The sequence below is a fragment of the Brassica napus genome, chromosome A8 (genome assembly GCF_020379485.1).
Source record: "Brassica napus cultivar Da-Ae chromosome A8, Da-Ae, whole genome shotgun sequence".
NCBI classification, from domain to species: domain Eukaryota; kingdom Viridiplantae; phylum Streptophyta; class Magnoliopsida; order Brassicales; family Brassicaceae; genus Brassica; species Brassica napus.
Window position 1 is genome coordinate 18,667,370 of NC_063441.1, and position 22,786 is coordinate 18,690,155.

At 36.2% G+C, this 22,786-nt stretch overlaps 4 protein-coding genes and 1 pseudogene across 4 annotated transcripts; 3 read left to right on the top strand and 2 right to left on the bottom strand.

The window, feature by feature from the left end:
* Nucleotides 1-4,046: 4,046 nt before the first annotated feature.
* Nucleotides 4,047-5,285, top strand: LOC106360109. Its single transcript, XM_013799706.3, has 3 exons — nucleotides 4,047-4,821; nucleotides 4,902-4,970; nucleotides 5,067-5,285. The coding sequence occupies exons 1-3, from the start codon at nucleotides 4,204-4,206 to the stop codon at nucleotides 5,079-5,081; spliced, it is 702 nt and encodes a 233-aa protein (XP_013655160.1). The 5' UTR covers nucleotides 4,047-4,203; the 3' UTR covers nucleotides 5,082-5,285.
* A 1,533-nt stretch (nucleotides 5,286-6,818) lies between these two features.
* LOC106361869 (pentatricopeptide repeat-containing protein At1g25360) lies at nucleotides 6,819-9,478 on the bottom strand. The gene has a single exon (XM_013801677.3). It carries the CDS (start codon nucleotides 9,453-9,455, stop codon nucleotides 7,095-7,097), a length of 2,361 nt encoding a protein of 786 aa, XP_013657131.2. The 5' UTR covers nucleotides 9,456-9,478; the 3' UTR covers nucleotides 6,819-7,094.
* Nucleotides 9,479-10,502: 1,024 nt separating this feature from the next.
* On the top strand, nucleotides 10,503-13,221 carry LOC106359229 (annotated as a pseudogene).
* Nucleotides 13,222-16,173: 2,952 nt separating this feature from the next.
* Nucleotides 16,174-18,315, top strand: LOC106360108 (transcription factor bHLH75-like). The gene is made up of 6 exons (XM_013799705.3): nucleotides 16,174-16,570; nucleotides 16,662-16,831; nucleotides 16,931-16,996; nucleotides 17,459-17,527; nucleotides 17,913-17,993; nucleotides 18,065-18,315. Exons 1-6 carry the CDS (start codon nucleotides 16,378-16,380, stop codon nucleotides 18,158-18,160), a joined length of 675 nt encoding a protein of 224 aa, XP_013655159.1. The 5' UTR covers nucleotides 16,174-16,377; the 3' UTR covers nucleotides 18,161-18,315.
* Nucleotides 18,316-20,612: 2,297 nt separating this feature from the next.
* LOC106360107 (zinc finger protein CONSTANS-LIKE 16-like) lies at nucleotides 20,613-22,469 on the bottom strand. The gene is made up of 2 exons (XM_013799704.3): nucleotides 21,406-22,469; nucleotides 20,613-21,054 (listed from the first exon to the last, which is right to left on the bottom strand). Exons 1-2 carry the CDS (start codon nucleotides 22,324-22,326, stop codon nucleotides 20,797-20,799), a joined length of 1,179 nt encoding a protein of 392 aa, XP_013655158.1. The 5' UTR covers nucleotides 22,327-22,469; the 3' UTR covers nucleotides 20,613-20,796.
* Between the last annotated feature and the right edge of the window lie 317 nt (nucleotides 22,470-22,786).

A 22,786-nucleotide genomic window follows, 5' to 3' on the forward strand; every position in this document is an offset into this window, starting at 1 on the left:
TTTCCATTCCATCAGACCATCTGTTCCCTCCATATCTATAAATTATATATTATATCAGATGGTTCAATTCTAATTGCACATGTTACTTTTTTACTCGCATAGGCTATTTGGAATTGACACAACTAAATATTTAACTTAAGCATAAAGTAATGCATATACTAGTAGTCTGTCTCATATGCTGTCATTTCCTTCCAACTTGTAAACTAATGTGTGTCCTCATTTTCATTTTGTTTTTCAGGTTTGTCATGGATGAATTGGAAGGGTAATAGTACTTCTATACTATTTTATGAAATAGAACATATTGTTTTTCTTTCAAATTTGGCTCTTCTCTTATTTGCCATGTTTATTAATATATAATATACTATATAGTAAGTTATATTTCATTCGATGCTTGAAAGAGAGGGTTCAGTCTTGTTTGTTGTTGTTTCATGTTCTATTGATATGAGTTTTGTATTGGTGTTTATATGTGGTTTATATTAGTATGTATATGATTTTGTAAAGAGAAATAATATATTGAACGTAAATAGAATAAAATTTATTATGACATCAAATAAAACAGAATACAATGTGACATTGATTGGGAATGATACATATATGATGTTATCTCTTCCACCTCTTTTCTCTAATGCCGTTAATCTTCGTTTATGTCACCACAACAATCTGAATTTGGTGTAAGCATTACCTCTATCCCTACAATCATAGACACTTCAAAATTTGAACAATATATATATATGTACTGTGCTATATCGTTTGTCACATTTTCTATTCTATAGGCTCATGTAGAATGGAAATGCATGTTACTTGGGGGTTTAGTTTACGAAATATTGGGGTTAGACATTGGATTAGGGTTTATATTTCCATATAGGGTTTAGTAATTAGTGGCTAGGGTTTAGTTTATGGAAGATTGGAGTTGACATTGGATTAGAGTTTATATTTTTATGTAGGGTTTAGTGATAGTGTTTAGTGTATGTACGATTGGAGTTGGTATTGGGGCAAGCATTACCACCTTCCATGAAGGCATGACCATATTAGCATTTGAAAAATATGTTAAGATGCTTTTTAGATTGCAACTACATTTTTATTATTTCTTTATATGCCTCATGTAGAATGGTAATGCATCTTACTGGTCTATTAAAATTTAGGTTTAGTTTATGAAATATTGGGGTTAACATTGGTTAAGGTTTAAATTTTGATATTTGGGTTTAGGGTTCATATTTGAGTTAAGATGATTGATTAGAGTTTAAGGTTTAGGATTTAGGGGTTGAGGTGTGATTAGGATTGGGTTAGTATTTAGGGGTTTAGGATTTATATTTGGGTAATGGTTTAGTGATTAGAGTTTAAGGTTTAGTATTTAGAAGGTGAAGGAGTATGGTTGAGGTCAATAATAACTTCTTCCATGTAATTATAGATATTTTATAATTTCACAAATATGTACTATGTTATTTTTTTGTTCAATTCTATTTGGATTTTGTGCTTATATTTGGGGTAATGGTTTATATTTGGGTTTATGGTTTAGATTTGGGTTTAGGGTATAATGATTAGAGTTTAGAGTTTAATATATAGGTTGGGTGAGATTGGAATAAGTTTTAATATCTAAGGATTTGATTTGGGATATGTTTATATTTAAGGGTTGTAGATAAAGTTATAATTATATACTATTTGAATATAACTCAGTGGATACGTATGTGGTCAATCAAAGTATACGTGGATGACTCTTCTTTCTACTGGCCACATTATTCTTTTCTACCTTTTTACCAGGTACCTGTAAAAATAAAGGATAAAACCAAGTAATTTATGGTATAAATGTTAAATACTAGATTATGTCAAAATCAAAGCTAGTTACTTAATTTACATACAATATATAGCTAGTTCACAAATTAACCCATAATTATAAAATAATCAATTAACTTAAAAGATAATTATTGCAAGATCATCTCTATGTAACTAAAACTAAATAATTTAATATGATTTGGTTAAATATAATATGATTTTAGATGTTATTATCCTATACTGTTATATCAGAAAATTACATTCCGTAAAAAAAAAATCAAAATAGGTAAAAATGACATTGGTTTTATGTTGTCAAAACAAAACCAAAAAAAGTAAAATCACAATGAAGATCAGGTTTTGTAATGTTTTTTTGCACGTTGTGCATTTATACATAGAGGAAATGAGAAGATATACCCTGGCGCTTACAGTAAATGTTGATAAGATTTCGACCAAAAGCACATCGTAACACAAGACTGAACTAATATACAAAAATCCATATAGTTTTTTTTTTCTGAGCTTAAGTCCATATAGTGTTAAATACAACTCATCTTGGTTAATTAAAAACAACCAATACAAAAGCGGTTATCATATGCAGATAGCAGGTGAAGGCCTCTGAACTACGGAAACTATCCCTTTTACCATTTAATTGAGTGACCAAGTCCAGCTAATGGAACACTGGCCCTGTTGACTTCTGCTGGATGCGTTACAAAACCACTCGAGAAAACACATAGAACTAAAGCATATGGTGAAAAAAAGCACACTGGATAAACGAAAAACATGTCTCCTATACAAGAGTGTAATCATGATGCTATTCTAGTGGCACATGTCTAAAACATGTTTTTTAGAAATCGCATAAGAAGAAAATTCACTCTAAAAGCCATTACTTGACATAGTTCTAGCGTGTACTCAAGAGTGGATTGCAGTTTCTGGTTGGCTGCAGTGTCAAACGTAAGGTTGCATAGCGACAATCTGGCTGAGAAAATAATTGCCAGAGGTAAAACTCATCTCTTAGTCCAAATTAAAAATGCATAACCAAAAGTGCACCCCTAGGAAAAATGTATATAAAAAAGAAAATCTCACTAATGATGTGTTACTGCTTATATTCAGATCTCAGTGATTGTTAATCCAAAAGTTCAAAGCAAGTTGCAAATTCCATTTTGTGGTACTGTGGAGAGCGGGTTACATGTTTAGCCGGACTCAATTCAAGATCAATAGATCAGGTTTATTCATGTTAGTACTTAGTTGTCACTCTATATTCTTGTTTACGTATCCAAAAGGAAGAATTATATTGAATCTTGATTACTGAAAGCTGGTGATTAGTGATTACACAGTTGATAGTATCAAATACAAATGAGATGCCCAATACTTTATAAATCATACTTAAAAATTAAAATACATCTAGAGTCATCTTTAAATGCATAATTTCTGTTTATGAGAAGTTAGGACATAGTAAATAGTTTTGCTGCTTTGGTAATTTCCGCTTTTCATGATCATCAGTTTCATTATTAGAGAGACTTGAGTAATACAAACACTCCAAACAAATGGAAAGTTGACTTCAACTTCTCATATGGAAACTTACCTTTGGATGAATATGGAAACTTTCAATTTCTTTTCGATAAAAATATTACATTTTTGAGATTTGTTTCTCTAGCAAAACATGTCCCAGCTTAATGATACATTAAACTGAAGAAGCATTTGTCTAACAGAGACCGACCAACCATCCACAAGCGTCAGTCACATAAGAATAGTTGTAAAGTTGAATTCAGTTGTTTTATAAGATTTCTCTAATGCATGTTGCTAAGTACATAATTAATTTTTATTTATAAGATTGTAAGTTCACATTATGAAAAGAACTATAATCAGTTTCTAATTTAAATATATTTACGTATACCAAACCGAAAGGAAAATAAAATGATTCTGATTCTGGAACAAATAAATTAAACCAAAAGGAAAATAAAATAATTGTGATTAAAAATATACATAAAACTGACAAATTTAATAAAATAAAAAATTGGTATATGTAAAATTTGAAACCTTAAAAAAAAAAAGGAAAACTCTGAGTTACGATTAAACGGCTAAGATGAAAGATTAGAAAATCCGACGGCTGTGAAGTCACTACTCACTTACAAAAATGGAAAAGTTCCGAACCCGGGAAAATATAAAACCCGAGCACATGCGCATTTTAGCGTAGATTCAATTACATTACCGAAACTACCCTCTGCATCCTCCTTCTCCTCCGTATATATAAAAAAACAAAGCCTTAACCTTTCTCTGACGGCATCGTTAACAAAAAAAAAAAAAAAAAAAAAGCAAATAAGAAAAAACACACCGCCGGTTAAAAATTTTCCGGCGATTTTTCTCGAGAGAAAGTCTTCGAGTTTCAGCGGTAAAGAGAAAGAGACTGATCCTCGAAGAAGACAGTGCACCGATCAAATGGTATTGCGCGGTGAGATGACGACGACGAGACCGGAGCCACCGAAGAGTCTCCATAACTTCACGCTCCCGAAGTTGAGGTGGGGGAGCCAGCGACTCCTCAAGTGCATGAAGATCGACGATTCCACGACTTCCGGCGATCATCGACTCCGCCGGCGATCTTCGTCTTTGCCTGAGCATCGGAGCAGCAACAACAACAACCAAGATCGTCGCGAATCTGCGGAGAACGGCGGCGGCGAGGAGGAGGAGGAAGGGATCGAGGAGTTCAGGGTGAAGATCATGTCGGATCTGAAGACGGTGAGGGACAAGATCACTCAATCCATGTATGCTCTCAATGAGCAAGACGGAGAGGAGGTGAAGGAGGTTTCTCCGGCGAAGCCGTGGAATCTGAGGAAGAGAAGAGCAGCAGCGTGCAAGGAACCGGTTGAGGAGAGGACAGTGAATCCGTCGCCGCCGAGAGGCGGAGTCGTGGTGGAAGAAGCTGAGACGACGGTGCGGCCTAAGTTCTCCGTGAAGCTGTCGAAGAAGGAGATCGAGGAGGATTTCATAGCGGCTTTTGGTCGCCGACCACCGCGCCGGCCGAAGAAGCGGCCAAGAACGGTTCAAAAAAAGCTCGATGTAAGTAATTTGATTTTTATGATCTGATGTGATTAAAAGTTGATTTATTATTTTATTGTTTGCTTTTGACATGGCTACAGAGCTTGCATCCTGGGCTTTATCTAGCTGAAGTGACGCTTGATGCATACAAGGTCCCAGAAGAAACCAAGGTATGATTATACGGCTTTGTTGTTATCTTTTGAAAATCATCAGCTTTTATATTTTTTTGAAAAAAGTTGTGAATCTTTTTGCTTTTTTTTTTACAGAATATGCAGAGATGATGATGAAAAGATTGTGTGATTCAGTTGCCGTTGAAGTTTCAAAGGGTTGTCAATATTTGAAATTGTGGTCAAGCAAGCCTTCTTCACCTGCTCTGCTAGTTTTTTCGTTTCCTCTTTCTTCTCTGAATAAACTGTATAAAACGCTATGGAGGGGAGAGATACTGTAGGTTCCGGTTGATTAAATACATAATAAAGTTTCATTTCACAAAAAAACAAAAAGATCAACAAGCAATAGCCTTCATGGATCATGTTTTCTCCTTTTAGCTTTTAAGTCTTCTCTCAGATTTCTCACATGAAAAAGGAATCAGAGATTGATGAACCGACAGAGGAAAAACAAAAAAGGCTTTTGTCTTTTCATTTACTTATATGCATCAAACTGCAGTTACAGATCTAGTAACAGCTTAATTAATGTGCGAAGAAGAGAGTTTTCTGGGTCAATGTTTCTTTGAGATTTGAGTATTTGCAAGAAGTTTCCTTTGGCTGCTTGTATGCTAGTAATGATTAAAAACACACACCGTTAAATTTGAAAAGGCTGCAAGTATGTTTTTGATTCCTAGGAAAAGTTGAGAGTTGAAACCAATGTGGGGACTTAACTTTTTTCCCGCGTCGGCTTCGTTCTGCTTTCCCGAGTTTTGAGTGCTTTGACTCCTTCTCTGCCGGTTTGGTTTAACCAGATATTGGGTGGGCTCTCGTTGTGCTTAACTTGACTCTTTGAAGGTGGGCTCTCTCGTTGGTTCACCACCCTTTATCACTATGGTGAAATTTATGGCAAACGCTAATAATAGTTGAGTTATAAGTTTACAATAATCTGAAGCTACGAATGAATAAAATATATAAATAATTGGTTAAGAATTGTGGAATTTAGAGAGAAAATACTCATTCCGTTTTAGTTTAATTGTCGTTCTAGAGGAAAATTTTTATTTCAAAATAAGTATCGTTTTAGAATTTCAGTGCAAAATTTATTAACAATATCTCTTGTTTATTTTTCTATTGGTTGGTTGAAATATGGTTAAATGTATAGGTAATAATATTTTTATTTTAAAATATGCAAAAATTAAATATTTTTTTTAATATGTGTGTATTAATCTAAAATGACAACCAAAATAAAACAGATGGAGTACTTGAATTTGTGGGCATTTATGTGGAATTTTAACTGTTTATATTTTCACTTATATTTGCATTTTTTGTATCCACTGCTCCACTTTAGTTTAAATGTTTATATATTAAAAATTAGCAACATATAGTTGCAATTTTGTTTCTTTTTCTTTTTCTTATGGATATAAAATCTGTACTTTTAAAATATTTTTTAAAAGTATTTTAGTTCAAACTGGAAGTCATTAGAGTTTGATCCATGACATAATTAGGCATTCAAGACAGAACTAACCTAAACTCTTAGCTCATACTAGGTTTGACCGAGTTCTCAGGTTTGACCTCTATTGGGTGAATTGAATGAGATGGATATTAAAGAATTAACATTGAGAGCAAGGTAAACTTGGGTATTGTTAGAGGGACTGGTTTCCTCTGGAAGAAGTTATGCTTAGTATTTATGGCTTCATTAGGAGAAAGAAATGCAAACAAACTGATCAGCCATTTTGTTTCATAACCTCACGTATGAAGACTTACTCGAAGAAAAAGAAGAATCTAGTCGTTGAATCTCAACAAGTTATTTTGGGATAAATTAAGATAGTCTTTCCTGGTCTTTACATGCAAGTGGAAGCTATCCATGAAAAAATAAAATAAATGAAAAATCAGAAGTTTGATATGAACAGAGAAACAACAACGACCCAGTCAAGCTATTGCTCTTATGATGTGTTAATAGACTATCTAGTCCGAATGTCCAAAATACAAAACTGTACCAGGTGGAAACGTGTTCTCTGAACTCAACAAAGATAGAATTTAGAGGCGTAGGGCAACAGATTATTCCCAATTTTCTTCAGATGTAAGAATTTATAACGATGAACAAAAATGTAAGAATGAAGTCTAAATGAATTGGCAACAAAAGCAAAGCCTTCCCTACCAGAAGTTACCACAAGAGCACTCACCGTTCCGGAAATGATGAAACCTCTTTCTGTCTCTCAAGACAATCTCACGCTGCACCACACGCGACAAGTACATAAAGAAATTATGACAATCACCACAAGTCCTCAAGTTCTTGAACACCCTAATGGCTCTTCCCGGAGGAAGTTTCATCAACCCAAACGCAACCGCAATCTTCTCGCTGTGAGTAATCAACATATCTTGCTTGTGACCATCAGACTCCACGTCGTGCAACACAAAGTTCGTGTCCGGCACATACCCGAATCTCCTCATCTCTTTTCCCAACTCTTGAAGATACTTGTAAACAGCTTCTGCCTCTGGATGTGAGGTATCATCCACCAGAAACTTATGCACTTGCGTCTCAACCTCAATCCAGCTACAAGCCAGTTCCTTCTTAACTCCTCGATCCCGCATTAGTTTACGCACCCTTGCCGCTTCCTCCCACTTGCCAGTAGCTGCGTACATGTTCGATAAGAGCATGTAGGTCCCGTCATGTTCCGGTATGAGTTCAAAGAGTTTCTCTGCAGCTATGATCCCTAGCTCCATGTTTCCATAGACTCTACAACCCGAGAGAAGAGCTTCCCATATCTGTGAAGTAGGCTCAAACGGTAACGATTTGATTACACTCTCCGCTTCAGTGAATCTCCCAGACCGACAGAGCAAATCGATCAGCCTTGAGTAATGATCAGCACCTGGAGGTATACAGTAAACAGTCTCCATCGAATCAAAATATTCACGTCCCTTGTCTACTAAACCAGCGTGGCTACACGCTGTCAAAACCGTAAGAAACGTAATCCTATCAGGTTTTATCCCTTCCTTCAACATCTCCTCATACACACCCACCGCTTCAGCGCCGTGCCCGTGCTGTCCCAGCGCAGCAATCAAAGCATTCCAAGAAACCGAGTCCTGGCAAGGCATAGTAATAAACACCCGCCGAGCCTCCTCCACAACCCCGCATTTAGCATACATTGTAATAAGCGCGTTTCCAGCAGAGAGGCTCGAGTCAAACCCAATCTTAACCAGCTGAGCATGGAACTGCTGCCCGTTGCAATAAGCTCCAAGAACAGCACACGACTTGATCGCCCCGGAGAAGGCATAATCGCACGGCTCGAAACCTTCTTTCCTCATACAAGAGAACAGCCTCAAACCTTCTTCTCCAAACCCGTTGTCCGCTAACCCCGAGATCATTATCATCCACGTCAAGATGTTCTTCTCTTCCATCTCCTTGAAAAGCAGCTTCGCCTCGCCTATGTGCCCAGAGCTAACGTAACCCGACAACAACGCGTTCCAAGAAACCAAGTCTTTCGCCGGCATTTTATCGAAAATGGCCCTCGCCTCGACCAACTTATTACATTTATAGTACAACGAAACCAAAGAGTTGTCGAGATGAAACGAAAAGTCCTGCCTTCTCAACGCATAGGCATGAACTTGCTTCCCAAACTGAAGCAACCCGGAAGTAGCACACGCCCTTATAACACTAGGATAAGTAAACGCATCAAGCTCAATTCCGTTTGAAACCATCCTTCTAACCATCTCCAACGCCTCTCGATGCAACCCTCTGTGAACATAACCAGAGATCAACGCGTTATACGCAACCAGCTTCATCCCCTCGTCCATCCCTTCAAGCAACTCTAGCCCTGAATCGAAAAAACCGTTCTTTACATAACCAGTCATCATACTCGTCCACGACCTCTCATCTTTCTCAGTGATCTCATCAAACACTCTCCTCGCCGAGTTTAAAAGATCACACTTTGAATACAAAGAGACCAGAGCGTTCATAACAGAAGTGATACTCCCAGCTCCGGACTTTACAGCCGCAGCGTGAAACTGAACACACTCTTTCTCCTCTTCCACAACATGCGCCAAACCAGCAAGAACACTCGCGAAAGTGAAGTTATCCGGTCTGAACCCTTCGCGCTTCATCTCGCGAAACATGCTCACGGCGGAGCACCCGTCGTGGCTGTGCGTGAAGCCGGTGATCATCGCGTTGTACATTATAGTATCTCGCATAGACAATGGCGTCTCCTCGAAGATATTCTGAGCGAGGGCGATGTCGCCGGAGGCGGAGTAGCCGGAGACCATGGTGGTTCTGGCGATTTTATCCGGTTCGGGGATTTCGTCGAACAGGTGGCGCGCGTAACGGAGCTCAGAAGATTTGGAGTAGACATCGATCAGACGGTTGAGGATGTGGGCGCGTGGCTGGAACCCGAAGGTGATGAAGTTGGCGTGGATGGCACGTGCGAGTTGGAGAGACGTTCGTCGGAGAGGGAAGCAGAGGGTGAGGTTCGCGGCGTAGCGGTTGGCTATGGTTCGGATGAGTTCTTGATTCGGTTGCATTTCAATGTTTGTGGTTCGGTTTACCAATCTATTTTTTTTTATACCAGACATATCCGGTTAACGTAAAACCAAATAATTCCTTAATTTATGTGTATTTTCACAGTTTTAACATGAAATCATTTCAAAATTATTATAAACGAATAAATACTTAATTTTAAGTTTAAATCATATAATTTTCAGTCCTAAATTTTATAAAATTTTCTTATATTTTACTATGGCCCTGTTCGTTTGGAGGTCGCTAGCGTCAGCGACCAACCTGAGCGACTAAACGTTGTTCGTTTACCGGTCGCACGTTCAGCGACTGATCGCAGCGACCAGACGCTAGCGACCCGCGATTAAAAATTTTGATCGCCGAGAAATTCAGCGTTTGCGACCAAAACCTGCGATCAGAAAAAAAAAAAAAAACTCAAAATACAAAAATACCCTCAATCTATCTTCAAAATTACAAAACAATACCATTAAACCTAAATCCTAAAATCTCTCTCTCTCTCTCTCTCTCTCTCTCTCTCTCTCTCTCTCTCTCTTCACCATCTCTCACGATCTCTCAGGCCTCGGCTCTCTCTCTCTCCCTTCACCATCTCTCACGCCTCTCTCACACCTCTCTTCACCATCTCTCACGATCTCTCATCTCCATCTCTCACACCTCTCTTCACCATCTCTCACGATCTCTCTCCACCATCTCTCACGCTTCTCTCCACCATCTCTCACGCCTTAGCTCTCTTAAAGGTCAGTTCCCTCTCTCTCTCTCTCTCTCTCTCTCTCTCTCTCTCTCTCTCTCTCTCTCTCTCTCTCTCTCTCTCTCTCTCTCTCTCTCTCTCTCTCTCTCTCTCTCTCTCTCTCTCTCTCTCTTTCTTGACCGTAGGCATCCAAAATATGGTTTGATCAAATGGATAAAGCTAGTGACGGCAACGATGGCTCTACACAACTTCATACGTGATTCACATCGAGAAGATAATGATTTTGTGCATTGGCAGAGAAGAGAAGAATATCATACTCATGGTGATAATGATGAAGAAGAAAGAGATGAAGAGGAAGATGAAGATGAAGATGAAGAAGAAGAAGAAGATGGTGATGGTCATGGTGGACATATTCCATATGAGCCGACTGGTGATAGAGCCATGGAAGGTTTACGTGATCGTATTGGTAATGAGTTGAGTAGAGGATATCGATTACCTTACTAGTTTATTTGATTTGAGTTTGTACTGATTATTATTATAAGTTACTCGTATGATCACAAGGAATAATATTCAAGTGTAGACTTTTTAATTAGAGTTATAGTTTATTAATGTGACAACTCATAAACAAAAGTGAACTTGTACAAGGAAAAATATAAGAAACTGAAACGATTAAACATATTGCATCCATGGTGTGATTTATTACACTTTACAGTTTTAATGATTTAGCCACGTTTTTGACGAAACCTAAGTACACAAGAGCAAATGTATGTCAAAAGTAAATATTTGATCGCCAGCGATACAGAAACGAACAGCATAGCGACAACCGCTGCGATCAATCGCGCGACATAGAAACGAACAACATAGCGACAACCGCTGCGATCAATCGCGCGACCTTCAAACGAACAACTATCAGCGACATCATGTCGCAGTCGCTGGTCGCTGACTCTGGTCGCTGACGCTGGCGACCACGAAACGAACAGGGCCTATATATATATATATATATATGAATATATCTTTTCAATATGTAAAAGCTTCCTAATTTTTTAAAAAAAATCGATTTAGATTCTACGTATCAGCTTCCGTACATGGTAATCTTTTTACATTTTCTCTTCTTCTCCATCGTTTCATTAATTAATTTATATTCTCAGGTTCATACAGAAGTGTTTTATAGCGATGGCTCTGAGCTCAAATGCAACAATAAGAGGGAAGTGCTTGATAAACATCTCAAGGTGACTGGAGGGAAGGTTTTTCCCACCTGAACCTAATGGTTATCTACATATTGGACATGCAAAGGTAAGAAATTGACATAAACTGTGCTCGTCAGTTACTCTGCATGAAGGTGTACGTTTGCTACGACCTACTTTTTTTGGTCACTTCTAATGTTTGTTGTTTCAGGCTATGTTTGTCGATTTTGGCCTTGCAAAGCGAGGGGGCGGCTGTTATCTTAGGTAAGAATACTTATTTCCTTTTACGTCTCTGTAGCAATCATTTTTCTTCTGTAACAACATAGTTCATTATTCTATTCAACATCTGATTTTTCAGGTATGATGATACAAATCCGGAAGCAGAGAAGAAAGAGTACATTAATCACATTGAAGAAATTGTTAACTGGATGGGTTGGGAACCCTTCAAGGTATTCTTACTTTTAAGTACGACTAACCGTTTATTATTATTATTATATTGTGTGTGTTTATGTTTATAATTCTTTCCATTGTTTTCTTCTAGATCACGTACACCAGTGATTATTTTCAAGAATTGTATGATTTGGCAGTTGAGCTGATTCGGAGAGGTCATGCTTATGTCGATCATCAGGTTGAATAAGTTTAAACCTTCAAATTTATGGATTCCTGTTGCTTTTTCCAGTCAACTGCCATATTTAGTTCTAAGCTGAACTGCAACTTACTCCCACATCGAACTCATTCTCGCTACATTGTTGATTTTCATCTTTCAGAATGCTAAAGATATAGAAGAGTACAGAAAGATGAAAACGAATAGTCCCTGGAGGGACAGGCTTATTGAAGAATCACTTAGACTTTTTGACGAAATGAGACGAGGAATGATTGAGGAAGGGAAGGCAACACTGTGAATGAAGCAGGACATGCAGAATGATAATTGCAATATGTATGACCTTATTGCATATCGTATAAAGGCAAGTGAAACAAACACTATCTCTGGTTGCAGAAGAACGTCGTCTAGAGCATCATATCAGAGAAGAGTTGAACAAAACGGCTCCCCGCCGCGCTTTGGTAGTGCTTAATCCTCTTAAGGTGGTCATCACCAATTTGGAATCAGACAAGGTTATGGAGCTCGATGCCAAAAGGTGGCCTGATGCTCAGAACGATGACCCCTCTGCATTCTACAAGGTGAACTGTGTTTCACATATACTAGTAATCTACACGTAGTTCAACATTTTGTTCTGTTTTTCCTGATCTCTCTTTTTGGGAGTTGTTGTTTTAGGTTCCGTTCTCTAGAGTTGTATATATTGATCAATCTGACTTCAGAATTAAGGATTCAAAAGGTTAATACTATGGGCTCGCCCCTGGTAAATCAGTCTTGCTAAGGTATGAAACGGCCACTAACTCTTTGGCTTTGAATATGTGATTCATCTATTGTGACTAAATGTGCTTCCTTCCGTTTTGCAGATACGGTTTCCCAATTAAGTGCACCAACGTTGTCTTTGCTGATGACAATGAAACCATTCGTGAGATTCATGCAGAGTATGACCCTGAGAAAAAGACAAAGCCAAAGGTTATTTTCTTTAACCATCATTATAATTCTCCAAGTCATATTTCTATCTTTAAACCGCCACTGATACAAGTTTTTAACTACAACTTTTGTGACGCGTTAGGTTATTTTGCGGTGGACAAGGACTCTGAGCCTGGGAAGCTTGTGTTTAACCGGACGGTCACACTCAGAGACAGCTACGGGAAAGGTGGGAAGTAAGATCCTCCAGCCCATATTAACCACTTTGTTGTTTGAAACTTTACAAGGCAGTAAATTAAAACTTTGTTTTTGATACGCACCTAGTGCAACCCAGTTAAGATGTGGTTTTGTTGACCTTGTTTCTAAGTGAATGGAACTAATCCTTGGATAATTCGTTTACCAAATACATAATAGAAAGGTGAATAACAACTTCTGCTTCAAGATAAGTTTAGTTGGGCAGAACAATAAGTGAAAAAGTAGAGAAACACATGAAATAAAGAAAGGAACAACAAGGAATGGAGAACAGTTATGATTTCCAAATTTAGAAAGTTATTAATGGTAATTTGTGCCCATCAGTTTTCTTTTTCCGGAAATCCATTGGTGTTACTGAATTGAAAGATATTATTATTTACTAGAGACGGGACTTTTGAATTAGTAGTAAACTTTAAAGATTGAAATTTTACAAGGCTATTTTTTTTATATGAATACCACCTTAATCGATAGGCTATTCTACTGTTGAATTTTTGGATACTCTAAACTCTGCTTCCTTTAATTGTGTGTAAACCACTTCTCAATAGTCTAAGAACTAAGCAAACAGCCACAGATTGGTTGATTATAAAAACGATGTGGGAAAGAAAATACATCTGAATACCAAAATAGACAAAGTAACAAAATGCTGGGTGGGTACATGTACGCTTGCATGCAAAACCAATAACATTTCCTAGGCTACATTGTTAAATTGGAGGAGTTGGAGTGAATGTAGCCCTACAAAAAAGATGGACGGAGCTTAGCAGCTTCAATAGTAGGAATATTTATGTAACATGGCTCTTCTCAGCTTCTACTTCAGCAAACTTTTTGTTTGTTCATATGAGGCTGTTTTGTGTTTGAGGCTTGAGTTCCTCCAGAGAATTAGAAGCCTTTGAATTTCTAATATTTCTGACATGTTTTCTAACTGTTAAGAATATAAAAATGAGTACAAGACAAAACTCATTTGAGACCTAGCTATGAAGTGCTTATTTAACACGGTTGGATTTGAGAATTTGTTTAAACAGTAAGATCTAATTTAAATTTAGAAGAGGTTACTAAAGAGTATCGTTTTGAAATAACAACAATGAAAATCACCAAACACTATTTTCCATCACCCAATAAAACTTTGTCCTGAAAGTAAGAAAATCAACCACGCAGGCGTGGTCGATTGGTACCACGAGTTCCATCACCCAGTATAACTTATCTTCAGATTACACATATGTGTAGCTATGAGACATGAGTATTTGACTACTACTTAAGAAATTGGATTTGTATGTCACTGGTGAACCGACCCCTTAAACATTAGTTTGAGCTTCGGTTTAAGACACTCCAAATCCACCAAAAAAAGGAAAAAAAAGTAAGTAAATCACTATCATGATCCATCGTCATAAGTCTTTTTTTAGCATGCTTTTAAAAAAAATTACCAATGTAAATAATTTTTGAAAGTCAATAGCCATTTAATAAATCTACATGAAAAATTATCTCCTCGTGGTAATACTAGTTAGGCAAAATAAATTATTAGATGGTTCAAAAAACTTATGACCACTGCTAAATTTTGGGGTAGATATAATCATATAATAACTAATTCATGTTTATTCATAATAAAATATTTTCCTTAACAAATCATTTACTTTTTGTTGCCACGTTGAAAAGGCTATTACCGTAATGTATAGTGTGGACAAAACTAATCATAATTAACGTGAACAATATATATATATATATATATATATATATATATATATATTTTTTTTTTTTTTTTTGATAAAATGAAAGCAGAGATATTCCCAACTGGGAGTAGTATTAGTTGGATAGTTGTCTCATTATTGATGTAAGAAAATGGAAAGTGGTGAAGCCAATCTTTAACGATTGAGATGGGCTTGGATTTTTTTGCCTCTTCCCAATCATATTGATGTCACGCCATCAAAGTTTAATTTTCTAATTTCTATTATTAAAGCATTGATTGACAATTTAACTATGAGGTTCACATTACGTATTCCCTCTGTTTCAAAAAAAATTATATTTTTTTAAGTTGTAAATTGTAAACTTTTAAAAATTAATTATTATTATTATATTGTAATTCATTAAAAATTATGAGAAAAAATAGTCACAAAATATTCTATTTATAATCAAAATTTAAAATATTTATTTATTGTGTGGAATTTCCGAAACAAGAAAAATTTTAAAATGATAAAAATATTTGCAGAATCGCATAATTAGCCTTCCAAATACCGAAACCTAGATTCAATTATATGATATCAAATGATTCTCTTTGTGGGAGTTTGGACTCGATTTCCAATAAAAAATTATTTTAGTTTTTCTTTTCGTGTTACTTTTGTTTTGCAACCGGCTGAATCTATCTCTGTCGTAACTAAACCACATTATTCGGTTGTGGATTGAGACTTTGGAAGCCACACACAATGCAAAAACATCAAAAGATCTTTCGTTGTAAGTGTTTGATTTCTAGTTTAATTATTCAATTTTTTGTCTCATATAGTTACAAGTTATACACTTTAAGTATTACAAATACAAGGAAAACAAAATATTAGTGTATTAAAAAAAAACATAAGCTCTTCGAACCATGCATATATGCTATTCAAGGAAGATAGAATTGGGTTTTTGGGTTAACAGATGTGCTACTTGTAACGTATTTCAGAACTAAACGAAATCAAATACTGTAAATATTTAGTTGATATAATTTGTATAAATGTTTACCATGTAACCAGTTTAACTTAAGTAGACGTTATTTTGGCAACTTAAATAGTCTTAAGTGTTACAAAAAGATATAGTTTAATGTATTTCCACTAACTGAACGAGTTAGCCGTTTAATACTGAGTCGTCCTATTTACGTTTTGTCTGATAGCCTAATGATGCAAAAACTTGTTGTGATCACTCGACGATCATTAATGCCGTTTCTTCTGTTTCAATTTGGCACCATACTTGTTACATTAAAAGGGATACTCAAAAGGTCCCGACAGGTTAGATATATCTAACATTGAACATGGGTCCCACAAAATCTACTACACAATGATAAATGGAAACCTAGGTACGAGTTCTTTTTGATCCTCACACGTTTCTTTCTCATTCTCACTAAGTCACACAATACAAGGAGCAAATACCAAATCACTCAGAAAAAAATAAAAGTAAATACATAAAATATTGATCCCATCTTAATAATCTCTATCTATATAAACAACCACAACTCAATTGCAGAATTTACAACTGTCTTAGAGAAAGGAAAAAGAAAAACAAAGCTCCGCAAAAATAAATCATATATATTTTAGCTTGCAGTGTCTCTAATGGCACAGTATGAGCCATATAATTATAACATTGGTCTTAACCCTTCGTTACCACATATTAACCAAAATCAAGAGCTGATAAATCTGGACTTACCAGTTTCTACTACTCCGTCCAGTTTTATGCTTTTCTCCAATGGAGATTTAGTTGATGCCCGTCACAACAATTCTCACTTCTCCCCAAATTTATTGCACGGTGAAGATTTTTTCTTCCTCTTTTGTTTTCTTGTGGAAGTTCTGCTATTTTATATATATATTCTTAAACTTAGTGAAGCTACAAATGGCAGGTGATTTGGGAAGACAAGACAAAAAAGAAGAGAGTGGGTCGAAGAGAAAAAGAAAGAGGTCGGAAGAGGAAGAATCCATTAATGAAGATAATATTGAGAAGGCAAGAGATGTTGTTCATGTTCGAGCTAAGAGGGGTCAAGCTACTGATAGCCACAGTTTGGCTGAAAGGGTATAACTCAACCAATATTTACTTACGCAAACAAACTATAAATTGGAAAAACTATATGAAAAAATTGGCATGTTTTGGATTCTTTTGGAATGTATTAAGGTACGAAGAGAGAAGATAAATGAAAGGCTGAAGTGCTTACAAGACCTTGTTCCCGGCTGCTACAAGGTAAATAAAAATCCCACACAAACCCTTAACCTTTGTTTAACAAAAAAAAACAAAAATATTTGCTGAGAATCTACAAAATACCAATTTATGCTGTTATGTTTTAAATTTACCACATACTTAAATGGAAATGTGTTATAATTTCTTAAAGTTATAATCCTTCTAGGGATTAAAACATGTTTATGCACATGTCGTTGAACTTGTGAATTAAGAGACACAAATAGGATCCAGATAACTTAATATAAATATATAAAAAATTATTTTCGCGGTCCACATTTTTAATACGGAACACTAAATTCAAATAACAGAGGGTGTAGTACCGTCACGACTCACGAATGTAAATGAACAGATTGTTTTAATAAAAAAAAATACAAAATATAACAAAGAATCTGTCTCCGAATAATATCTGATAAAACTTAATCCAAATGGGTTTATTTTCTTTAATGAAATTCAATTTTGATGCAGACAATGGGTATGGCAGTGATGCTTGAAGTCATCATAGATTATGTTCGATCGCTGCAGAATCAAATCGAGGTTAGCCCAGTATTTAACTAATACATTTCACTGTTTAGAAAATCCAATTATCTTTTATGATAATAAATGATACTCCCTCCGTTTTTTAATATAAGTCGTTTTAAAGCTATGCACATAGATTAAGAAAATCATTAATTTCTTATATTTTTGAAACAAAAACATCATTAATTATTTACCTAACCACAATTCAACCAATAGAAAAATAGAAGATATATTATCATTGGTCAGACAACATTAATTATTAATAAATGTTACATAGAAAACCGAAAACGACATATAATTTAGAACAAAAAAATTTCTCTAAAGCGACTTATATTGAAAAACGGAGGGAGTAATACTATTCAATAGTTAAATGGTTTAATTCTGTATGGTCTTGTGGCTGCAGTTTTTGTCCATGAAACTCTCAGCGGCAAGTGCGTATTATGACCTTAATTCTTTGGATATTGAGCCAACGGATACATTTCAGGTAATTATCACATAAGAAATGATTGTATATGTAGTTTCATGGATTTATATTAATCGTAGTTGTTGCATCAGGGAGGGAATATGTATAGTGCTGAAGAGATGGAAAGGATCTTAAGAGAAGGTGTAGGAACACAGCCTCCGAATTTCAGTTCAACATTGCCCTTTTGATCATAAGAAAATAATCATAAAAGTTATTCTATAATTAAACTCTATAAATAAGGACTTATCATATCAGTATACGTTTATAATAAATGTATAACCTTATGAATCTTATGCATATATGTAACTTGAAAATAATATAGAGTAAAAGTTATGTTACTATATCCTATTTGTTAGAGGAAGGCTGAGTTGTTAAGGTTTTATTGGAAGGCCCCCCGTATTATCCACGTGACTTCAAGGCTCGCTAGTTTCAGTCTCAGTTTCAGGCATAAAAGCATCATGTGCGCTCTCTAGTTTCCATGGCATCTTTACCATTATCACCAATCAAACGTCGAAGTTAGAGGACTTCTCTGCATTTAGTGTTGCCTTCGTGCGATGATTGCCTCTATCTATGGTACTTAATTCTAGTTTGGTTGTTATACCAACCGTTCTTTTGGTCGTTTTAGCTCTGTTTTCATATATAAAGCTTTAGTTGATCCAAAAAAGGGAGGAAAAACAAGAAACTCTATTTTGAATAACATATGATTTTGATATTACATGGGAAGACATAAAAAGAAGTCTTATTGTTCAGCACATACTTACATATTCATAGTTTTGGCTTGCAACAATTTCGTTCCCATATGCGCTTTGTCGATAGGCTTTTCTCGGGGCTAATACTAAGACACGCCATTGCAATCTTGAGCACAGCTATGACCTCTTCTTCAGTCTCTTTGTCATAAGGCACTACAGTCTACACACGGACACAAAATGTCTGACATCTATTTTTCCAATCAATACACATCGTTATCCACTTTACTCTATCCATTTCAAATTTACCCACAAAAATAATCGGTAATCGATCTTCCCTTTATGATCTATAGCAAGATCATCTCATATGACTGTATATCCCATTTCTGTTATGGATTCACTGTGGCTTTCATGGCTTCAGGAGCCTATAGTAAAATGAGCTCAAAATTTGTAGATGTACCAATCATGACGATGAGGCGCTCTTGTTGGATGGTCGTCGATTGTGGTTTATTCTATTGTTGGCTATGCTAGAGAGGTGCATGAGTCCCAAATCGAAAATATGAGGCTCCATGTCTTGTCCATGTATACTGCTGAGTAATTCAGAGATCTATGAACATACTTTTTGGGCTAAGCTCATCAAGATACACCAACCCTCCCTCATTATCCTTTACCGAACTTACCAAGACAGCTGCTTGCATGCCACCATACCGGGTATTTTCTAATAATTGACAAAATGAAAAATTGAATTTCAACACAGAGAAAAGATAAATTCTTTACCGGGAAGTGCGTTGGCAAAGACGTCGGTTAGCATTTTAGGCAGTAATTGTGATTATTTTCTTGGGAGGTACTTTGTTTCTGTCACAACCATTTTTATTTGCCATTTTGTCACAACCATGTAAATACGATATCAGTCACTTTCAAGTTTTAATTGTTTCTTTTAAAATGTCCACATTGCGATTCATTGGATACTTCAACCTTTGATTAACTTCATGTTTTCTATCGGTACAAAACAGATTCATGATCACACGCATATCTTAAATGATTTTGTTTGAGAAAATTCACAAACAAACTGAAAAGACAAAAAAAACTAGAGTCTGAAGATTTGATATATTTTTAAATAAACTTCTGTTGTCTAATGATTATTATACTACTTCCTTAAAACAAGCATTTTTTTCTTAGGAAGACACTCAAATGAAGAAGCCTTTCTAAGTTTTTAATTTGATATTTTTGAAGAAAAAAGTACGATTTTTTTTTGGAAAATGTTCTTTATTCTTCAATAATACTTTTCATAACTGTGACAGGAAATGCGGCAAATCGAAGGTTGAATGTGATACAACTCTCAGCTACACAACAACATCCGACGATGTGACTTTTTTATCTGTTAGTTGTGTTCTGTCTTTTTATGAATTGGACCTTTTTATCACTTTTAACAAGAAAAGGAATTTCTTTAATGTATATTACTCACACTTCATAAAACTGTTTCACATTGTAGCTTTAGACAATCATATTAGAGCACTTCCCAACAAAACTTGTTTGAAATTATCCATCTTACCAAAGATTTAAGCCAACAAAGGCTCATTGATAATGATATATGAGGATACTTTTTTATAAGCGCCAATATATAGTTGTTTTGGTCCAATATACGCTCGAGTGGTAGTTAGTTGCCAATTTCATCTTAGTTTGCAATTATAAAGGAATTGGACAGTACAGAAAATGCTACATAAACCAAAAGGTGTGTTTGGTTTGGCTTGATTGCACTGAAACTGGCAACGGGTTTAGTGTTTTTTTTTCTTGGGTTTAGTTTTCATTTCCTTTGTTCCATATAAATGGAAAGGTGGTGACATGCATGTTTTGAGAAAATGGTTTAGTTATTGGTTTAAGAAGTTTTTTGTTCGTTCAGTTTTTGTTTGAGAGGTAAACATGTCTGCTATATAGTAATTTTAACAATCAAAAAGCTTTTTCACATTTTACCAGATAATATATAAATCAGCTATATCCCATACAAGAAACTCACATTACTGGTTTTCTTGTAATAAAGCACAACTAAGTGCAAAAAGGGTTCTGTTGCAGAAGAATGAAGTTCACTAAAATTTTAAAAAAATTTCCGGAAAAGGTAAATTGAGATATTACAAGAATATTCAGTTATTCACACCTAATGGTGAATTTCCAGCAGAAGCAGCAAGCGGAGTTCTCTTAACGAATCTTCCTTTCATGCGAGGTTTATTCTCTGCATTCAATTTACGTACCTCGTACCTTATCGTCTTCGTAAACGATCTCGTTTTCTTCTTTTCTCTGTACCTCGAAACACTAGCTTCTCTTCCTCCATCCCCAACCACACTTGAGGGTAAACATCCACCAACGCGACGCTTCTTACGACTTTTTCTTCCATTGTCCCTCTAAACACACACAGTTTCAACGTTAGATAGTTTGGATACCACGTCTAACTTGGACGTAAGGTAATACAAAAACAACAACAACTAATCGAGCTAAAAAAAAACTAATCGAGCTGTTAAAGAAAGACTCATTTTCGATAAAAAATGAGTTTCTACCAACATTGAGTTAGTCTAGTGGCTATAACTCTTGAATAACTTAGTAGAAATCTAAGGAGTCATAGGTTATAGGAGGGGTCTGCTCTTCTAACAAGGATTAACTTAAAATGGTTTGGGTCTCGACCTATGGGACGTACATGACTCAAAACCTCCTAGTCATTCACAAAAAAAAAAAAAAAATCTTGTTCTATAGTTTACCTTGGAAACAACCGGTGAACCGCTGATGTTTATGTCTAACTCTGGTGGCCCTCCTGATGTCCACGGTAGACCTTGACCTCCCCAAGCTGATATCACCTGGTCGTAGTCTAAACTCAACATTAGAACATTCTTTTTCTTCTCCTCCTTCGCCTGAACACATTCACCACTACTTTCAACATTCTTTATTGCATCTTCTTCGTATGCGTTTTGTGGATAGTTCAGATCAAACGGCAACGTTCCATCCCGGTTGCCCTGATCATCATCGCCTATTTCTATGTCCATGTTCATGGCTTTTGTTTCTTTGTCCTTTATCTCGTCTTTTTTAAACATTTCTGTATTAGATAATCCTAGTTCCTCCATTGTATAAGACTCTTTGTCTAACCCGTGACCGAGTAGTGTCTCAACGTCAGCAGCGAAGTCCTCAACCTCCATGTTGGTTGGGAAAATCCCATTTAGACAACTCTCATCCTTGTCTTCGTCCTCATGACCATCGATCATTACACCACTTCTCATCGTAGGAAACTTGATCTTCGGCTCAACCACCATTGGACCAAGAACCGGCACTTGACAGATCAGCGGCCCTTCAACCTCAGAGCTGTCTGTCTGACCCTCCGCACTAATCTCCGGCACCATATCTTGAAAAGTCGACGAATTGTTCCTCTTGCCAGATCCACGTGGAGTCCTAGGTTTACGAGTGAACCCGCGATACCACGTTGGAGCTTCTTGCTGAGAAGAGGTACTATCTTTCAAACGAACTCTCTCGTGCCGGCGAGCGAGAAGATTCGCTGAGTGGACCGAAGTGTCGCATGATTGGCAAAGAAAAGCCTCGTCCGCGGCGCAGAACCAATGCGCCTGCTTCTTCAAGCAGTTGTCACAGGTCCTCGCCGTCTTAGCTCTAACACAATTCGCTAAACTTTTCATATTAATAACCAAATGAAAAAAAAAAAAAATCAACAAGGAGAGAGAGCACGAGGGCCTTGACTTTAGAGGTACTAGAATATTGGTTGTTTGAGATTGAGATGTCTATGTCCCGCATGAAAGTGTGTTCTCTTGTGTCAGAGGATCTCTTTATGCGCTTTTTAGGTGGTTATGTCTTCAATTGGGACCCACCTTGAAGTCTTATCTCGATTTTGATTGGTCGACTTTTGAAGCTAATCTTGTAAAAGTGTTTTAATTGGTTAGCTTCTTTATCCCCAATGGATTTCATTTCTTGTGTGGTCCCATCTCCACGGTTTCCTTCCTTCCTCGTTAATTTCTTTCTCCTATATTCACTTTTGTTTATCGAAGACCTTTTTGTGGTTTTTGTTATTATTATTTTTCTCTCTGTCTTTTTTTTTTAATTATTTCTTTCCTTTTTGGGTAGCAATGGTTTTGATCCAGT

What these genes read in the sequence shown, in the direction of transcription:
- LOC106360109 (XM_013799706.3), top strand. Translation starts at nt 4,204, where the DNA reads ATGGTATTGCGCGGTGAGATGACGACGACGAGACCGGAGCCACCGAAG. An exon ending in CGGTTCAAAAAAAGCTCGAT is followed by an intron (nt 4,822 to 4,901) that starts GTAAGTAATTTG and finishes ACATGGCTACAG; the next exon opens with AGCTTGCATCCTGGGCTTTA.
- LOC106360107 (XM_013799704.3), bottom strand. Translation starts at nt 22,326, where the DNA reads ATGAAAAGTTTAGCGAATTGTGTTAGAGCTAAGACGGCGAGGACCTGT. An exon ending in GTTCACCGGTTGTTTCCAAG is followed by an intron (nt 21,055 to 21,405) that starts GTAAACTATAGA and finishes GTGTGTGTTTAG; the next exon opens with AGGGACAATGGAAGAAAAAG.
- LOC106361869 (XM_013801677.3), bottom strand. Translation starts at nt 9,455, where the DNA reads ATGCAACCGAATCAAGAACTCATCCGAACCATAGCCAACCGCTACGCC.
- LOC106360108 (XM_013799705.3), top strand. Translation starts at nt 16,378, where the DNA reads ATGGCACAGTATGAGCCATATAATTATAACATTGGTCTTAACCCTTCG. An exon ending in GCCACAGTTTGGCTGAAAGG is followed by an intron (nt 16,832 to 16,930) that starts GTATAACTCAAC and finishes GAATGTATTAAG; the next exon opens with GTACGAAGAGAGAAGATAAA. An exon ending in CGCTGCAGAATCAAATCGAG is followed by an intron (nt 17,528 to 17,912) that starts GTTAGCCCAGTA and finishes TTGTGGCTGCAG; the next exon opens with TTTTTGTCCATGAAACTCTC.